General features: G+C 39.5%; 1 protein-coding gene across 5 annotated transcripts in view; it reads right to left on the bottom strand.

The window, feature by feature from the left end:
• Positions 1-6: 6 nt before the first annotated feature.
• parp8 (poly (ADP-ribose) polymerase family, member 8) overlaps positions 7-18,855 on the bottom strand; it is an 85,507-nt gene continuing 66,658 nt past the window's right edge. For 3 of the 5 annotated variants that reach the window (XM_071537466.1, XM_071537465.1, XM_071537463.1), the window contains 8 exons: positions 12,399-12,447; positions 11,272-11,384; positions 10,176-10,248; positions 7,810-7,879; positions 7,452-7,528; positions 7,263-7,332; positions 5,066-5,150; positions 7-2,752 (listed from right to left, as the gene is read on the bottom strand). In XM_071537466.1, coding sequence (XP_071393567.1) covers positions 2,650-2,752; positions 5,066-5,150; positions 7,263-7,332; positions 7,452-7,528; positions 7,810-7,879; positions 10,176-10,248; positions 11,272-11,384; positions 12,399-12,447 — 640 coding nt within the window. In that variant the 3' untranslated portion in view covers positions 7-2,649. Of the gene's footprint in view, positions 2,753-5,065; positions 5,151-7,262; positions 7,333-7,451; positions 7,529-7,809; positions 7,880-8,872; positions 9,176-10,175; positions 10,249-11,271; positions 11,385-12,398; positions 12,448-18,855 lie in introns of those variants that run through there. The other 2 variants (XM_071537464.1, XM_071537467.1) reach the window with 2 other exon arrangements.

An 18,855-nucleotide genomic window follows, 5' to 3' on the forward strand; every position in this document is an offset into this window, starting at 1 on the left:
CTGCCGGGTCAGATTTGACCCGGAACACCACAGATGTAACAATTTTTTTTAGAGACCTTCAAAATCAAATAAAATGATAACCATTGGTTTTGTTGTGTTTATATATCTGTTTTGAAGCCTTGTTCCAATAAAAAAAAACTGGATAATATTTATGAAATATTTTAACTTGAAACTGGTCAAATTTGACCCGAACACAATAGGAGGGTTAATGTGTGTTAACAGAATATTGAACTGGGGAACATAGGACCCTGCTAACATAGGACCCTGGGAACATAGGACCCTGGGAACATAAATACACTCCCTTTTAAATTCCCCGGGTCGCTTCTGTTTGATGTCGGAGCTCGGCAGACAGGACACAGCCTCGCACAATGTGACAGTGGAACGGCTTCAAGTCGTACAGGACTGACAGACTGATACATCTGAATTTTAATTCTCTCCAATTACACAGCACAGTCTGCAAACAGCTTTAGGTGCAAAATGATCATATCAAAAGTTGATCATATTAAAACTTTACCTACGAGTTAGAACAAAGGATGCTGTGGATCCTCAAACATAGTCGGAAAGTTACTTAAGAATGTGGCTTTAACCTATATACATGTATATAGTAGTGTTGCTTGTGTTTTAAAACCATGATTTATAAAACACATACTGTGCAACTGTAAATGTTATGAGTGAATAAAGAACCTACTAAATCTTTTGAAATGTTTTAAAAGGATTATACATTTTACAGTCTGGTAACTTTGTCTTACAGGGATGTGATATTTTAGTTTAGTGACATTGCCACTGATGTAATGTGAACTGGAGGGGGAAAATAAGTGAAAGACTAATAAAAGTCATAATTAATAAATGTTGGAAATGGAGACTCATCTCTAGCGATAAATTGGTGATGAAACTAGTTTGAGGTAGGGCCGAACAATGAATCGAAATTTTATCGAAATCGCAATATGGCCTACTGCAATTTTCAAATCGCAGGAGGCGCATTATTTGTTAAAGGTGAAATGTGTCAAAATACCATTTTTAATTAAATATTGTCGTGCTGCAGAGATGTCCTGGCCTACACATCATATTCTACAGACTTAAGAAAACATCTTTGTTTGGTACAGATCCCCGCAAAAATCACACCATAATCATTTTAATACGTTTTTCAATGAAAATGAGAATAATGATGTAAAAATGATCATTCCCTCTAACATCGCAAATCATATCGCAATTGCAATATCAGTCAAAATAATCGCAATTAGATATTTTTTCAAAATCGTTCAGCCCTAGTTTGAAGTGCATGGTTTGGTGTATCTATAACTACATTATATTGTGGGAAAATGTGTCATTTGGTCACTTAAGATGTACACGCATCACCTCTTTTACCATTACTGAATACAGTATATTACAGAGCTCCATGAATATGATTTTGTACTGAAGATGGCAACTTTTTTGCTTTTTGGGTAATGGGAATTTTACTCAAATGGCCAAATACTGGAGTGTGATAACAGTATTTCCCCAGAAATATATATAATACAATGAGTACAAGGGGCATACTCACTTTTCTGACTGGTCTTAAAAGCGCAGCAAGATATAAACAACAAGCAGCAAACACCAATTAATATAGAAAAACCATACCCAGAATCAAAAGACCCATTTCAAAAAGCTCATTTTGTTAACAAGAGAGCAAACCTTACAGCCACCCAATATTCAAAGTACAAAGTTCAATCTGAAATGTAAGGCTGCACACTACACTGCCTTTTTATTGACTGTAGATCTTTATTTCAACACAGCCTGTTGGTATGCTGACCTGGCAGACTGTAGTAACCACTTTTGAGAAGGAATCTTAAATCCAGATCCAGATGTAGATGCCTCCCATTGCGAATCTGCCATATATTTCACAATATGACTTACACCATGTAAAATGTACTGATTATCTTTTCTATTTTGCTTGATATATGTCAGTTAGATGTCAGGTTACTGATATCTAACTGGGTACTTACTTAAATCAAAATTCCAGTCCCACTCATACTGTATTTCTGTGTCCCTCAATATTATTTTCTACTGTTGAAAATACATAAAATTGTTTTTTTTTTTTTTTTATCAGAGTGGAAAAAGCTTCTTTTTTTTTCAGATTATGACCAGTTAGAACAAATATATTATATTACATTCAAAAAATAAAGTGCATATCAACACTTCCATTATACAGAAAGTACATTGTACTTTAAAAAGGTACAACTCTTAGTAAACAAGATCAAGTGGTACCTTTTCGAAATGCAAACATCTTATATTTCCTGAAAAGGCCTCTTACTACCAGCAAAAGTCTCAAAATATTCACCAGAGTTCTACCGTTTTAAATGTTCTCTAAAAAAGTAAAGTCGGCCAGCAGTTACACTGAGGCATGTCGTTATCTTCAGAAAAACAAGTATTTTTCATTTTACATATAAACCTAGAAAAATGTTTTCTTTCTACAGAGTTCCCTATTTTATTTCCAGATCTGGTTCCAAGCAAGGTATTTAAACATCATCATAGCTATTCTTTGAAGATTTTGACCCTTTACTGAAACTTTTTATTCCCCGTCGGTTGGAGCACACCTCGGCTCGTGAATCCGGCTTCCTATGGAGGTTGATGGTGAGGCGGAGGAGGCAGCGGTATTGTGTGGCCATCTGCTCATCCTGTGGCTGTCTGGTTGCCGATGACTCGCAGGATTTCCCGATGGATGCCGTGGTCTTGCGTATTGATGCTTGTATCTCCCACCTGCCCGTCTTCGTAGCTAATCATGGAAAAGCAAAAAAAATAAAAATTCAGGTCTGACACTCACACTGGTACTGTTATACATTACTTGAGAAGGCATATAAAGAAGGTTTACATGAACATGTTATGTCCTATACACAGTGGTGGAAAGTAACTAAGTACATTTACTCAAGTACTGTACTTAAGTATAATTTTGAGGTACTTGTACTTTACTTGAGTATTTCCATTTTATGCTACTTTGTACTTATACTCCACTACATTTTATAGGGAAATATTGTACTGTTTACTCCATTACATTTATTTCACAGCTATAGTTACTAGTTACTTTTCAGATCAATATTTTATATTTAAAACATTTGATCATCTTTATAAAATAACTATAAAATAGCATTGTTATAGATTAGACTACCCAAAAGTATAGCTAAATTGTTAAGATTAACTTAACATTGATAACTTAAAAGTGCTGCTTACATGTACATGTATGTCAATAAATCAGTATTAATATTCCAATAATTTATGAAAAATATAACTCTCTATATGGGGACAGTTTGCATAATGAGTACGTTTACTTTGATACTCTAAGTACATTTTGCTGCCAATACTTATGTACTTTTACTTAAGTAAGATTTTGAATGCAGGACTTTTACTTGTAATGGAGTATCTTTACATTGTTGTATTGCTACTTTTACTTAAGTAAAAGATCTCAGTACTTCTTCCACCACTGCCTATACACGAGTGCATTAATGAAAAGTTAATCAAAAGTTGTGCACACAGCCTAACCCTGCAAGACAATATGTTATAGTGCTTTAGTATGGAGAGAGATTGGTTATAGTGCTTTAGTATGGAGAGAGATTGGACTCAGTACTATTGACAAATGATCCATAAATAAGAGAAACATCACAAATGTGTTTTACTATCCACAAACAAATATCTCTCAACTTGTGTCTTGTAAATTGTCATTTAAATGAGTGTGCAATGATTTGTACAATTATATTTGTGAGTACATGTTTTCCCTTTTGGACACATATATATGTTTCCAATTTCCATATGTATTTTTTGCAATAAGCATTCTCAAACGTAAAATTGGCTTGGATCAAGTGACGCGCATACATTCAGTGACGTAAGTTTGAGACTTTCCTCTTTTCTGGATTTTCACTTTTCCTGCACAATCTACCCACAAATAGCCACTGAGCCACACACAAATGTGGCTACTTCCTCCATGCGCCCAGTGTCAGCAAGCCAGCTACCAGTAGATGGCAGTCTTCCTCTTCTGTAGTGGTAGTGGTGCTGTCTTTCTGGGGACGAGGCAAAACAGAACGCAGAACGTCCACGTAGCTCATTTTCTCGCACGAGCCGCAGCTGGACTGTTCAGACCAGTGATTCTCAACCTTTTCATATCAAGGACCCCTAATTTAATCCATATTAGAGCCACAGACCCCGATTTGATGAGATTTTTGTCTCTCAGACCCAAATCTGAGAATATTTTTATTGCTAGATATGATTTTGTCCAGGATCCCATGACTATCTGTATTGTAGGTAGAGAGATAACAGAGAAAATATGATCAAAACAGTCATTCTTCTACATTCTCTAACTGTGTTAACTTCTTGTAAATGAAATAATGGTGAAGTTTAACAATTCATCAATTTGCTGGGGACCCCCTGGAACGCTCCCAATGACCCCTGGTGGTCCTCGGACTCCACATTGAGAACCACTGGTTCAGACCAGAAGCCTATTTCTGCGCACAGTCCAGCAGCTCTCCCGCTCTAGAGGAGGAAAAATACCCCATGGAAATAGGCTGTAGTCTACTTACATTGTGCTCATATAGCCAAGGCAACAACATCCAAGCCTCATCTTTTAATACTTTTGTCTTTGTAGACGCGATGCTGACAGCTCAGTGTTGGCCTACTGAACACAAATCACCGGCGACCAATTCCAAACCAACCCTGACTCGTTCATAGCGTGCCGCAAAGTATGAGATATTTGTGCAAAAAAGATAACATGTACTCACAAATATGTATCCATTTGTACAAATCATTGCACACTCATTTAAATGACATTTACAAGACACAAGTTGAGAGATATTTGTTTGTGGACAGTAAAACACATTTGTGATGTGTCTCTTACTTATGGATCATTATACACACATTTGTCAATAGTATTGAGTCCAATCTCTCTCCATGCATTAGTCGTATAGGCTACTTAAAATCTCATATTTGTAGAATTGAGAAATAAATGAAATAGATAAATGATATTATAGATATTTGAATAGTCATTCAGAGGAGACGTGCCACATTATTACATAATCAAAATGATGGTACATAATCTACTTACACAAAGAAAAACCTTGTGCAGACATGGTCTGTGTTGGGAACAACCCAGATATCTCCATGTTTGTGCAGGTCAGGGGAAGTGATCACTGGAAGAGAATGGAAAACTCATCAATTTTCTAACTAACCACCTGTGTAACCACCAGACCTGTCTAACACACTAGCCTGTCTAACTGATCTTTCTAACTAATCATCTGTCTAACAGACCTGTCTGACTGACCTGTCTAACTAACAGACCTGTCTAACTGACCTGTCTAACTAACAGACCTGTCTAACTGGCCTAACTAACCACCAGTTTAACAGACCTGTCTGACTGACCTGTCTAACTCACTGACCTGTCTAACTGACCTGTCTAACTATCAAACCTGTCTAACTGACCTGTCTAACTCACTGACCTGTCTGTCAAACCAGCTGTCTATCTCATTTACTTAACAGACCTGTCTAAATATGAGACCAGTCTAACTGACAGACTTGTCTAACTGACTGACCTGTCTAACTTGTATTCTTCCAGCTGCTTGCAGCAAGCTCACAGTTTCTCCAGAAACTGTTTTTAGTTTAATCTAATATAGCGTGGGTGGCAGCCCGATCATAAACTTGTCCATCCTTGGCCAAATTAGTTGTGCCACTTCCCTCTTATAATAAAATAATTACTGTGAAGCAAATATGTGGCGTTGGTGTGCCTTTTAAGTGTTTAATACTTCTACTACTGCTACTGCTACTACTGCTACTGCTACTACTGCTACTACTACTACTACTAATAACACTGTGCTCCTCTAATGCTCACTGTATAGTCTTTTCTCTTGCCCCCCTCCACAGGGAGGTCAAAGGTCAGGGTCAGCTACAGGTTCTTAGGCCCAGATTCACTTAATGTTTGTGCAGGGAAAAGCATGCCATTGACTAAATCATAATGGCATGCTATTCACTAATCGTACGCAATGAGTGGAACGTGTGCATGGTAGCGCTGATCAGAAGATAAAGCCTGTTTGTGCCTATCATGGTCATGCGCATGTAAACTATATGTAAATCCCATTATTATTTCCCACATAATTATTTGTAGGCGAGGTCTAAATCAAGCTAAATTCACTAAGATCAACTCTCTCACCAAAGTATTGTAGTGCTTATACGATCTTTTGAAAGGTAATGTAAAGACTTTGTGCAAATAGTTTGTCCATTCAGAATGGTTGCTGTCATTGCTGCAAGATGCAGGCATCGTCGCCAGCAGGTCAGGCAAGTAAGGGAAAGGGTTTTCCATCCTACAATCAGATCAGTTCAGAGTACACTCCAATTATAAAGGGGCTGTTATAAAGAGTTGTCACGGTGGTGCCATTTTTACACTGGTGTTGCTTCCCTCCTCAACGCCGCTCGTACCAGTCATACCACCTTTCGCCACTAGAGGGCGGTCAAACAATATCAAAGTCAGTCACGAAAACAAAAGTGAAACTTAAAATTCTATCATTTGCTCCTAACTCGCATGTGTTAGTAACGGTATTTGTAAACAGTAACACTGTAATCAGAGATTTATAACACTGTTCAACACTTAGAGAGTTAACGTGAGTGCAGAGACTGGAATATTGCCCTTGTTTACCATTGGATTCTACTGGAAACACTACTGCCACTGTAGGTAAGGACAATCAATTAATCCTATTCGTCCTAATCTGTCATATTAGTGATCAGATATTAGCAATCAGTATGTTGTTAGTATATCCATTTATCATTTAGTAATCTAACTAAAAACTGGAAGCTCTGAATTTGTGCTTTTATTTTTTGGATTACAAAATAACGGTGGGGCTAATAACACCGGTGTCGACTCCAAGACCGTATGCTACCGGGAACACCGCCCACCGCGACAACCCTAGTGGATTAGTCTTACAGCTGACACATGCGATTTACGTTTACAATTGGTGATGAAGGGGCTCTATGCTTGTGCTGTGCCCCTTGTTGGCGCCACAACTAAGAATTCTTAGTGAATTCTTAGCACAAATGTCTTAGTGAATAAGACAAAAACTGCACTCTTATCTCAAGCAACTAAGGTACAAAAAAATGCACAAATGGCCCTTGTAATGCAGTCTTAGTGAATCTGGACCTCAGTGTCTGGCTCAAGGGCACTGCTCCAGTTGAAGGATGGTCGGCCTTCTCTTTAGGCTGATCCTGAGCCTGATAGCTGGCGTGTTGATGTGGTGTGGATGTCGAGCATCTCTTACCTTCGCATAAGGCTATGCACTTCAGATTCCGACTTTGCAAGAACTGAGGATGTTGGCCTTTCTTTTGTGACTGTAAAGAGAAAACATACAAAACATGAGAATCTCATTCATTCTTTTTTTTTTCGTTTTGCTCCTTAGTAAAGCAGCAATGTTCCAGGCTTTCCCCATTTGAAGTCTTATACTGGTCACCTGTAAATGTACATTTGTCTTGCTGCTTGCTGCCGTTTCATCCTTTGAAGTCACTTTCTGTTGCTTTTTGTTCATCCCTGTTCAGCAAAAAAATAAATAAATAAATCAATGTTGATAAAAACAAATGGTTGATCCATATATATATATCCCAAATTTCCCCAATGGGATTAATAAAGTGATATCTTATCTTATCTTATTGCACCGTCTTACTTACGTCTTACAAAATCAATAAATGTATTGAAGGAGTTTGTTATGCAATTGATAATGTCAGCAATCAATTCAGTCACCTACACAAGTACTGTGTAATATATTTGGTGCCTTGGTTGTATGTTAAATCTTGTGCTGTGGCAGTATTTACCTGAGTAGCCAAAGGATATGCTAGACATTGGGCTGAGATAGATCCCATTCCCATAGATGGCACCATGGAGCTTTACAACAGAAAGCAAAACATAACTAATTAATCTGAAACTACAAACTTTGTTGCAGATTTTAAGACAGAGAATTACAGATGAAATCCCGATTTTATTTGATAAACTAAATTTGGAGAATATACACTTAATTGCTGATGAGTTTGATGTGTAGATGGAGAATAAGCTTTTTGGAACTCAAAATACAGGTTTGTTGTACTTTTGCAAAAATTACCAACCTTTTACAGCCTCAGAATACATACTACTCATAGTTAGCTGTTACATACTGTCAGTCCTTGTATCAAAAGCTGAGACAATAAATATCACAGTGGAAAGATGTCTTTAACCAAATAAATTACGATGTAAACCAAGCCGGTTGTGGGGTGACAGTGTTTCACCAGGTGCTATACTGCATTTACTGGTTGGACCGATAAAGCTGGACTGAAATCAATGCTGGAAAAATACTGATTCAGAAATATCCAGTCCAACCATTTTTAATACTGGTTGGTCAACAAATTTGTTCATCTATATTCAGCCATCTCATGTAGTATGGGAGAGCTGTAGCAGGTTCATCTGCCTGTGTCACTAATAAAATATGTGGCCTCAACTGAATTAAACCAACATTTAACGCAAAAATAAAAAATGTGTTGATACAAATACTACTCAAAATGAGCAATTCAAAATTGCAAATAATGTAATCTGGAGTAACTGAAGTAATGCAGTTGTTTTAGGTGAAGGCCTTCCCATATGCCAAAATGCTTTAAATTTAATAACTGGTTTAGCTAAATACTCCAAAATGTCTTTAGCACACAAGTTTTCCGAAGATGTGATGTTGCTGATCAGAGAGAACTTCTTAGCATACACGACGACAGCTGCACCATTCTGTTTTGTTTACGGGGATTGTAGCAGTATAAAGTAAATAAGGTGTGAGAAGTGAAATCAAGGTCAAACCAAGACATTTTTCAACTAAAATACATTTATTACATGCTTTTTACAGCTACTTAAGCACTTCAAAAGATGCCCAACTGGTGCCTAACTGGCCTATTTGTGCTCTGGGGGAACAAAATGCATAATCATGTGGTTTTCAGCAGCTACGCACATTCAAAAGCGTAGGCCTTTTACAAGACGCTAAGCCAGTAAAACGTTTTGTACCTTCTGAACATGTTAGCAATGAACTATAGGTATTTGCAAGAAATTATAGTAAGGCTGGAGAAGCTGAAAAAGCTTCATTAACGCCATTGTTCTGATGTTCTCATAGGCCACTGATACAATATTTTCACACTTATCCACACCTGTCATCAAGTGTCCAATGGATGCCTAACAGACATAATTGTAGAAAAGGAAAGAGTCATGTGATTTGTTCTTTCAAAAGGAAACAGAACTATTAATCTTTCATGAATTTAATTCCTAGATGTAATTGTAATACCTAGAACATCAACTATACTCATACAGCACACTTTTTGAACGTCAATGATCTATAAATGATCATTAATATGCATGGTGTCCACTACAGTGGACAGATATTTGGTAGCCATTTTGAACCATTGAAGTTGTAGTACCATGTCCCAACCACCAGGTGGCGGACCCCCAAAGCGTTGTCTACAATTCCATTTGATTATTATCTTTGGCTCTCTTTGTCATTTTGAGATGTTGCATCATAAATTCAAAATGGCGGAGGGGGGAGGAGATGCACCATATAGAACCTCCTTGGATGCACCAAGTAGCTCAGGAATATCTGTTAAATCCTTTTATTCTAAGAAAACCAGACAGGTAAAAAAAAATATTTTTCAACTAAATAAGATGTTAGAAATACTTTTATCCAGATTTTAATAATATTTTTCTTGTACATTTTTTTCTGTGACTGAAAATACATCTGTCCACTCCAGTGGACGTATCTGTCCACTGCAGTGGACACCATGCATCAACAGTATAAAAAGTGATTCAATGGGACTCAATATAGGTCCGAAAAAACATATGTTTTTAAAAAAATGTTCTTATGTGTATTCATACCATTTTCTCTTAGTAAATGTTTTAAAAACATATGTTTTTCGGACCTATATTGAGTTCCATTGAATCACTTTTTATACCGTTGATGCATGGTGTCCACTGCAGTGGACAGATACCTAACTCCTTCAAAAAAAAATATATATTGAAAAAAAAGTTTTCACTTGTTTAAAAGTAAAAACAAACATTAAAAAAAAATATTACTTCGTGATTTAATAATTCATGTATGAAAGGGTTAAAATGATTTTGGTCTGATTTAGTAACATCAGTTATGCCATATCATTGGTGTGGAGACATTTAGATAGGTTATTACCTGAAGTCTTGTGTTGGAGGCCACAACCAGTCCATTCCTCAAAATGGAGTGCCAGTTCTCTATGTGGGAACCACTGAGGAGATATACTCATACTTAATTACTGTTAATCAACATTTTTCCACAAATTCACACTTATAAACAAAGTTGCCTCAAAGATCGACTTAATGTGGGTTCACAATGCGATCAACATAACCTGTAGCATCCTGCAAGGAGACATAGGAATTGATTACTTAGTGTCATAAGTTGATTCCAGCCATTCAGAGCTTCCCAGTTCTCTACAACTTTAATTTCAAAGACTGCAGCAATGAATGTCTCAAAAACAATGTTTGGAGACCAGTTGCATCCATCGTTGGGGTCAGTGGTAAGCTCTCAAGTCATTTTATGAAGTATTTTCTGTTGACTTTCAATCAGTGCTACCTAATTAGCACTTGCTAGCTAGCTATATTTAAACTTTTTTATTTTTTGGTCATTTTTGCTCATGTTAGATAGTTTAAAGTAAAGAGGGACAGGGAAGACTCTGGGAGAAAGAGGGAGATGCCATGTGTCGTTCCCCTCTCTCTCCCAGTCTTTCCTGTTTGTCTCTATTGTCAAATGTCGAATAAAGGTAAAAATACACCCAAATAAATTCTAAAAAACAAACAAAAATCATCAAATGGATATGACATTATGAGAGACAATACCAAAGCTGCAACTACATAGATGCATTGGAGCCTCTTGCACCGCCCACAATCGGTCCGAAGACAGCAACACATCAACCAAGTTGCTGGCAGTGTGGACCCACGGTTAAAGGTGTGTTGTCAAAACTCAGGCAAGGTAACTCCTCGATGAGATGGAATGTTTTCTTATTTAGCAGCCCTGCTTGCACATAGCTGCTGCAATGCAGATGCTTACAACAACCTCATTTTCACAGATATTTGAGTGAATTTCCCCTTAATTTTGGTATAGTGTCACTTCCCTGAGTATACCTCTATAAAATTCTCTTAAGATACAAGATTCACAAAAATTCAACAATAACGACTCTGAAATCTTCAAACGTTCAACATGTTCACTTTCACAAGAAGCAAATGCCTGGTATCTGGCTTAAGGAGGAACTTACTGGAAAGCAAAGGTGCTCCCAAAGAGGTTTTTGGCAGCGCGGAAGTTGGACTCTTTGGCAGGCGGACTGCTAAGCAGGAGGAATTGGTGTGGTGTGTGCATGAACTTCAGTTGCTGTTAATCCGGGAAAGATGACAGGGAGCTGATTTTATTTCATTTCATTGTACTCACTCTCCTCTCTCCCTAACCACTGAGAGAGCAATTTGAATTCAGAAAGCTTTGATTTAGCCAAGGATCAATCTCGGAACCCATTGTCTATCGGTCTGACGACGATTAGACTCTGGAGGCGACGGCCAATATTTCGGGGTTTCCAGTGGAGCCAGCGGACATCCGGGCCAAGACTTCCTCTTCTGTGCGCCAGTCATTCTTTACAGTCCGATTAGCAACTTGAGACGCGAGAATGGAGTTGGAGTTGAGAGACGACGTCTCATATGCAGATATCTGTTTATAGAGATTAGCCGAAATGTTGCCTGGACCTAAAACACCTACAAAAAGTATCGATGTTTGTGTATTGTGTGGAGAAACGATCGACTCTCGCGTCTCAAGTTGCTAATCGGACTGTAAACAATGACCGGCGCGTGGAAGAGGAAGTCTTGGCCCGGATGTCTGCTGGCTACACCGGAAACCCCGAAATATTGGCCGTCGCCCCCAGAGTCTAATCGGTCTAGTCAGACCGATAGACGATGGGTTCTGAGATTGGCCAAGGATTAGGAGAGAATACAAAAGTCTGACTTCTGTATGACAAGACAGGCATATTTAAGGACATCCTCCAAGGATGAAGCAAGGTAAAATACCATAAGAGAAAAAAACATATAACCCTAGAGGAGATGAATTAAGCCATTCATAATGGGCATATAGGGAGCTGCAGCATTTAGCAGCAATTCCACTTATCTCCACCCACCTCAGTTGTGAAAACTGATTTACAAAGTATTATAGTGTGCACAAATGCACATACTTCTTAGAAAACATATGCCTTAATTATGCTACTGTTTTGCCATATATGCAAAACTGTTCAGAAAACCACCAAATACAGCTAGGGAAAGCAATGCGGTTGGATCAGTTTCAAGTCATTGAATCTATCTGATCTGATCGTATTTCTTATTGTAACTTGTAAAGAATACCACTTACTCTCGTGACTGGGAGTTTGACAATGTGTGACCTGTTACTGGATATCACCCTAGGAAGACAAGAAAAAGTGGTTACTTTCAACCTGTATTATGAAAGGTGCAGTCATATTCCACGTGGTTTGTTGTGGCAGTTTTGTGCCAGTGATCACATTTTTACAACAGTGAAAGTCAAAACATATACTGGCCTTGACGCTGGGCTATGCATAGCAATAACACCAAAAACAGAATCCACTGTGATATTTTTCAAACTGTACTCACACAGAGTCAACATTTCAGTAGCTCACTCATTTGCGAACCATTTCAAATACACCCAACATTAGTTGATGATTAGTTTATTAGTTTTATTAGGCTCCTCTGATTAGAATTTTTCCTCTAGGGATGTCATCTGAAGGTAATGAATCCTTGTATTTTATTGTGTTTATCACTCAAGTTATATAAAGGAAAAGATTAGGATGGCCCAAAGCCTCAGTTATTATAATAACTGACTTAATGGGAATTCAAATTAAAAAAAAAAACTATTAACAAAATATCTAATGAACTTAAGTTTGGGATGAAAAATAATGACAGTACATTCATGGTAGGAACACATATCTTAGTTTCAATAATTTTACTCATTTAAGTGCAATAAATAAAAAAGCGATTTCACTGCCTTATTGCTTTTGCTGACAATAAGTGGAGTGGGGCTCTGTCTTTGTGTATGTTGGGTAGCCCGTATAAACATTGAGTCCGTATTCAACACCACTGTAGCTAAAGTGCTGATTTCAGCTAAATAATGGTGTAAATGTCTGCCTTTTCAAGTCACTCTGGGATCTTTTGGCTTCAAGAGACTTGGATTATGCTGTGAGAGCTGCATAGAGCCGTTTTATGGTTATTTTCCAGTATTTTTTTAACTCTGAAGACAGGTCTCTAGCAACTTCAGTTGTTTTGGAGAACGCTGCAATGTACTTCCTCCGGGGATTTCCGGGACTGTTGTATGGACTAACAAACTTATTCCTTTAACAAACTCCAAGCCACTCCCCACCTCAACACTCAGGAGAAAGAAAGCCCTGACGTCACTCAGTAAGGACCCAAACATCACCATCCTGCAGGCAGACAAGGGGAGGTGCACAGTGGTGTTGAATACGGAGGACTATCACTCTAAGTTATGTGCACTGCTTAGTGACACAAACACATGAAACACTGAAGAGAGACCAGAAGACGGTGATAGAATGCCTACAATGACTGGAAAGGCAGAAGGCAATAGATTGCAAGTAATACCATCGCCTTTACCTAGGGAAGCTACTCCATGTTTATATGGGCTACCCAAAAAACACAAAAATGGAGTCCACTCAGACCTATTGTCAGCAGTATTAATTCAGTGACATACAACATTGGCAAACATTTGGCCACCATCCTAGAGCCTCTAGTTGGAAACACCGTGCACCACATACAGAACTATGGGGACTTTGTCAATAAGGTTCAATGGCTCAAACTGGAAGCAGATGAGATGATGGTATCATACAATGTCCGGCACACATTCACATGTGTGTTGACAGTGCTAGCAGTTGAGAACGCCATGGAGCTACTAATGCAGAACCATACCCTGAGCAATAGAACAGAACTCAATCCAGACAGCGTATATAAATACGAAGATATTTTCTACAGACAGAAACATGGCTGCACCATGGGCTCACCGGTGTCCCCCATTGTAGCCAATTTGTACATGGAGTAAGTGGACAGGAAGATCAGAACCCGGGTGGTTAGAGCTTTCACGGAACATATTAACTCAGTGGACAGTAACATCAGTTTCACAAGGGAGGAGATACGGAACAATAAACTGTCCTTTCTGGTCAGTCTCCTTAACAAAAGGGAGTGAAATTGACATTGAGGCAAATATCAGGATATTATTGCCCACTTCGAGTTGGGAATGAGTCCTTACCCCAAGTGAGGGAGTTCAAGTATCTCTGGGTCATGTTCTCAAGTGAGGGGACCATGGAGCGGGAGATGGGTCGGAGAAACGGAGTAGCGGGAGCGGGACTGCGTTCGCTTTACCGCACCGTTGTGACGAAAAGAGAGCTGATCTTCATCCCAATCCTCACCTATGGTCATGAACTATGGGTCATGACCGAAAGGACAAGATCGAGGATACAAGCGGCCGAAATGGGTTTCCTCAGGAGGGTGGCTCGCATCTCCCTTAGGGATAGGGTGAGAAGCTCGGTCACCCGTGAGGGACTCACGGGTGACCGGGGTAGAGCCACTGCTCCTTTGCATAGAAAGGAGCCAGTTGAGGTGGTTCGGGCATCTAGTAAGGATGCCTCCTGGTCGCTTCCCTAGGGAGGTTTTCCAGGCACGTCGAGCTGGGAGGAGGCCACGGGGCAGACCGAGGACCAGGTGGAGGGATTACATCTCCACACTGGCCTGGGAACGCCTTGGGATCCCCCAGTCAGAGCTGGTTAATGTGGCCAGGGAAAGGGAAGTTTGGGGCCCCTGCTGGAACTGCTACCTCCGCGACCCGACCTCGGTGGATGGATGGATGGATATTTTCTGTCATTTTGATGATGTTGATATTTGACAATATTCTTAAGCTTTCATAAAAAGACAAACAATGTTGAACCACATCTGGGAATTAAATATTCTGTTGTGGATTCAGAGCTTCTCCTCTCCCCAACAGTCAAGAGAATTTCTGTGTCATCACCATAATCTGGCTTGTCACCCATTTTCTTTGTTTGTCTAACCCTAACCGGACAACTTTGAAAGACACAGAGCTTAAGAGTTGTGAGACAGTCTCAAATTTTCAATCCAGCCCGTGTCTTCAACACTGCAGTTACTCCTACCTGTTCTGCGGTCTTGTGCCCAAATGTTGCGGTCGCTTAAAAGTATGAAGTTCATGCGGTGGAAAAAGAGAAAACAACAGTGCTGTTATTGCTGGTTTCAGACGTTATGGATAAATTGGCGATTCAGGTAACTGGTGTTACTGGTGTCAAGTAAACTGAAAACACAGGCGATTGTAGCCGCCATATTGGTCTGAAGTAAACGTTACTATGGTTACAGACATTATTTACAGGCATCGCGAGATTGGAGTGGATTGACTGCTGTTACCTGTACATACACAGTCTAGCCGTCTTACTTCGGTCTGCCCAGTGTGTACCAGACATATGCGCATTCTCTCTCATTCATAAATTTGGTTGTCACTACCGAATTCTGGCAGTGTGTACGTAGCCATTGTGTGAAAGGCTCATGCGCAAAGGTGTACTCGATAATGCTAGATGGTGTTTCGCGGGCACGTTAACATCGCTATCATCGCATACGATGTCATATTGCCCACCCCTACGAGGTGTAGAGAAAACCCACTCACACTGACCAGTACCTCCTTTTTGATTCACACCATCCACTGGAACACAAGCTGGGAGTAATCAAGACCTTACACCACCAGGTGGAGACTGCGTCTACAAGCACGGAGCCCAAGGACAGGGAACAAAATCACATCAAACAGGCTTTGAAAGCCTGTGGTTACCCGAGTGGGCTTTCATCAAAACAGCAACAAGATCCAAAAAGAACACCAGACCTACAAGGAAAACAGATCACAATGTGAGACTGGACCGTGTTGTCATCCCGTATGCAGCTGGAGTTTCTGAGAAGTTCCAGAGGATTTTTACCAAACACAATATCTTGGGTGTTTTTCAAACCTGGTTGAGCCAGCGCTTGGTTCATCCAGCAGTTTAAACTCACCTAAAGGACAACACAGCTTTGAGGATCATAATGTACACATTTTAGATCCTCCCAGATTGCTGAACGTCTCAGCCTATCATGAAGGGTGAGGCCTCCGCAACCTCATTCTTTCGGTCACTACCCAAAGCTCCTGACCATAGATGGGGGTTGGGACAAAGACTGACTGGTAAATAGAGAGCTTCGCTTTATAACTCAGCTCCGTCTTCACCACTATGGTGCAATACAGTGCCTGCATTACTGCAGCCGCTGCACCCATCCACCAGTCAGTCTCACCATCCCTCTTACCCTTACTCGTGAATAAGACCCCGAGATACTTGAACTCCTCAACGTTTTTTGCAATTTCCCATGAAATGGTACGTGATAGAGATGTGTATGTCACTATAATCAAATAAATACACATATTGAACATAAGCCGTAATGCCCACAAGTACAATTTACACCAAACGTAGTTCACATGTGCAGCCAGACACTGGCCACATGTACAATTTACACCAAACGTAGTTCACATGTACAGCCAGACACTGGCTACAACTTGTACAACCTGTTAATAGGACCACCCGTGCATGCCATATTGGATTTTGTACAATTTTGACATCTCCTCCTTCACCATATTGGTCCAATTTCCACCTAACTTTGCAGAAACCACAATCCATGTAATGTTTTTTTCACTGCCCCCTTTGTTCAAGCCAATTCCATGGTGGCAAAAGATTTTCTTGGACATCAAAACCAGGGACACTCAAAATAAACCAGTGTTTTAAACCCAGCCCATATAGTCATACTGTGAAAAAACATGTGGAAGCACTTCCTAGCTGGCTCAATAGATTTGTTACCTTCCTATGGTGAGCTGTGAGATCCTGGGTCCTGGGTGGTGCAACCATAATTTGACACTAATGCTTGGTAGTTTATGTGAAGTTCCCCTAAAGGTTAAAAGGCCAAAACGTTAACGCTAATAAAAAACTATTTTCTGTGGAGCTAGAGTCTGCAATACATTTTTTTGTGTTTTCTTTCAGTCATCAGCACCTCTCAACAATTTTTAGTGTGCGTTACCTCTATCATGTCTTTTACTTTCTGTCTCTTTATCTTTGTTTCTTTCTTTCTTTCTTTCTTTCTGACTAAAACTGCCTTCCGATGAACAAAAATGCACAAACATGTGCACAGTAGTCCAGTCCAACACAATACATGTTGTAATATGTGGCCAATCTTCCTGCTGGTGGGGCTAAAGCACCTGTCCAAAGTTTAAAACTTAAAAAAAAGTACACATTAAAAATAAGCCATATGTGCTACAGGTGTGGTTTTCTGAACATCTTAGTTGTTACTATACTAGTACTAGTACTGCACTCTTTTGTATGGAGATCTTGGATGTTGTTCCTGGAATCTGTTGGAGCCACTCCAGGGGTTGACAATGAGCAAACATTTTCAGTGGCTCTCAGGGCCAGTAACTTTCCAAATTCACTGGCCCTGCCATTAAAGCCACTGTGCCTGAAATATTTTGTTGTTTCGGCATTATTTTAACATGAAATTTATTTTCTCCTTATGTAAGGGTTCTTATCACTGTGTATATGTGTTCAATGATGGTTAGAACTATTATACTCACTAAAAAAGACCAAAATAATAATATGGGCATAAAAAAGTAACTGTTGTATAACTATTTTGGAGAGATGTATTTAGCCTAGTAGATAATTAAGATTAAGCCAACTGATTCCCTGTTCACTAGAAGTCTGGCGCTATGTAACATTAGCCTAAAAAATCGCTAGGTAGCTCTGTTTACCAAGCTAACAGTAACCACTGACAGGGTAACGTTATCTTGGGCTCGCCGATGTGTGGCAACTCTGCAAGGAAAGCGAAGTGTTTGCTACAGAGTCACCCTCCGTGTTTTTTTCTTAGATGCCATACTGCATGGCGTTTGACCAGAAGCAGGCGGTTTTAAATACATGGCAGCAGTAGCCCTGTCACGAGTGCAGTGAGCCTTGCATCAAATCGGGATTACCGTGGGATTCCCACAGGAATCCCATAGACATATTGCTGTTATAACTATTTATTTTCAGGACTTTGTAAATGTAAATACCTTAGCACTGTCATGATAACCAAAATTTCAATCCTACTGCAATACCACTGCGAGAAAGTGAACTCATTATTTAATTAGTACGTTCCATACAACTGACCACATGTGTTCTGCAAACTGAAATTGTGAGTCATGTGTGACTGCTTTGAATAAAACCTGTTTTCTAATATCTTACCAATAAGACTGAGGCCCAGACTCACTAAAGGTTTGCACAGGGAAGAACACACTATATCACCAAAATGGCCAAATCAGAATGCCATGCTATTTACAAACTGTGCACAATGATTGGAAAGCTGCCTATTAGTGTTGGTCAAAAACATAAAGCCTCTTTGTACCTGTTATGGTCATGCATATGTAAATTATACATAAATCACATTATTTTGCTATTTATTTATAAGGTTTTCCATCCAAAAATTAGATCAGGTCAGACATCATATTATAAAGGGTGCTTTGGAGCACAAGGGTGCCAGCCTTGGCATTACTCTTACAGCTGAAGTTGGCAATTTGCACTTGGTGGGCAATTTGCCTGTGAAGTGCTTGTTTCGAGGACTAGTGTGTGCTAGGATTGTCGCGGTGGGCGGTGTTCCCGGTGGCATATGGTCTTGGAGTCGACACCGGTGTTATTAGCCCCACACCGAGAATACCGTTATTTTGTAATCCAAAAAATAAAAGCACATATTCAGAGCTT

The sequence above is a fragment of the Centroberyx affinis genome, unplaced genomic scaffold (genome assembly GCF_046629955.1).
Source record: "Centroberyx affinis isolate AG114_WGS23_722 - 3 ecotype Tasmania unplaced genomic scaffold, CSIRO-AGI_Caff_v1 ptg003054l_1, whole genome shotgun sequence".
In the NCBI taxonomy this organism is placed as follows: domain Eukaryota; kingdom Metazoa; phylum Chordata; class Actinopteri; order Beryciformes; family Berycidae; genus Centroberyx; species Centroberyx affinis.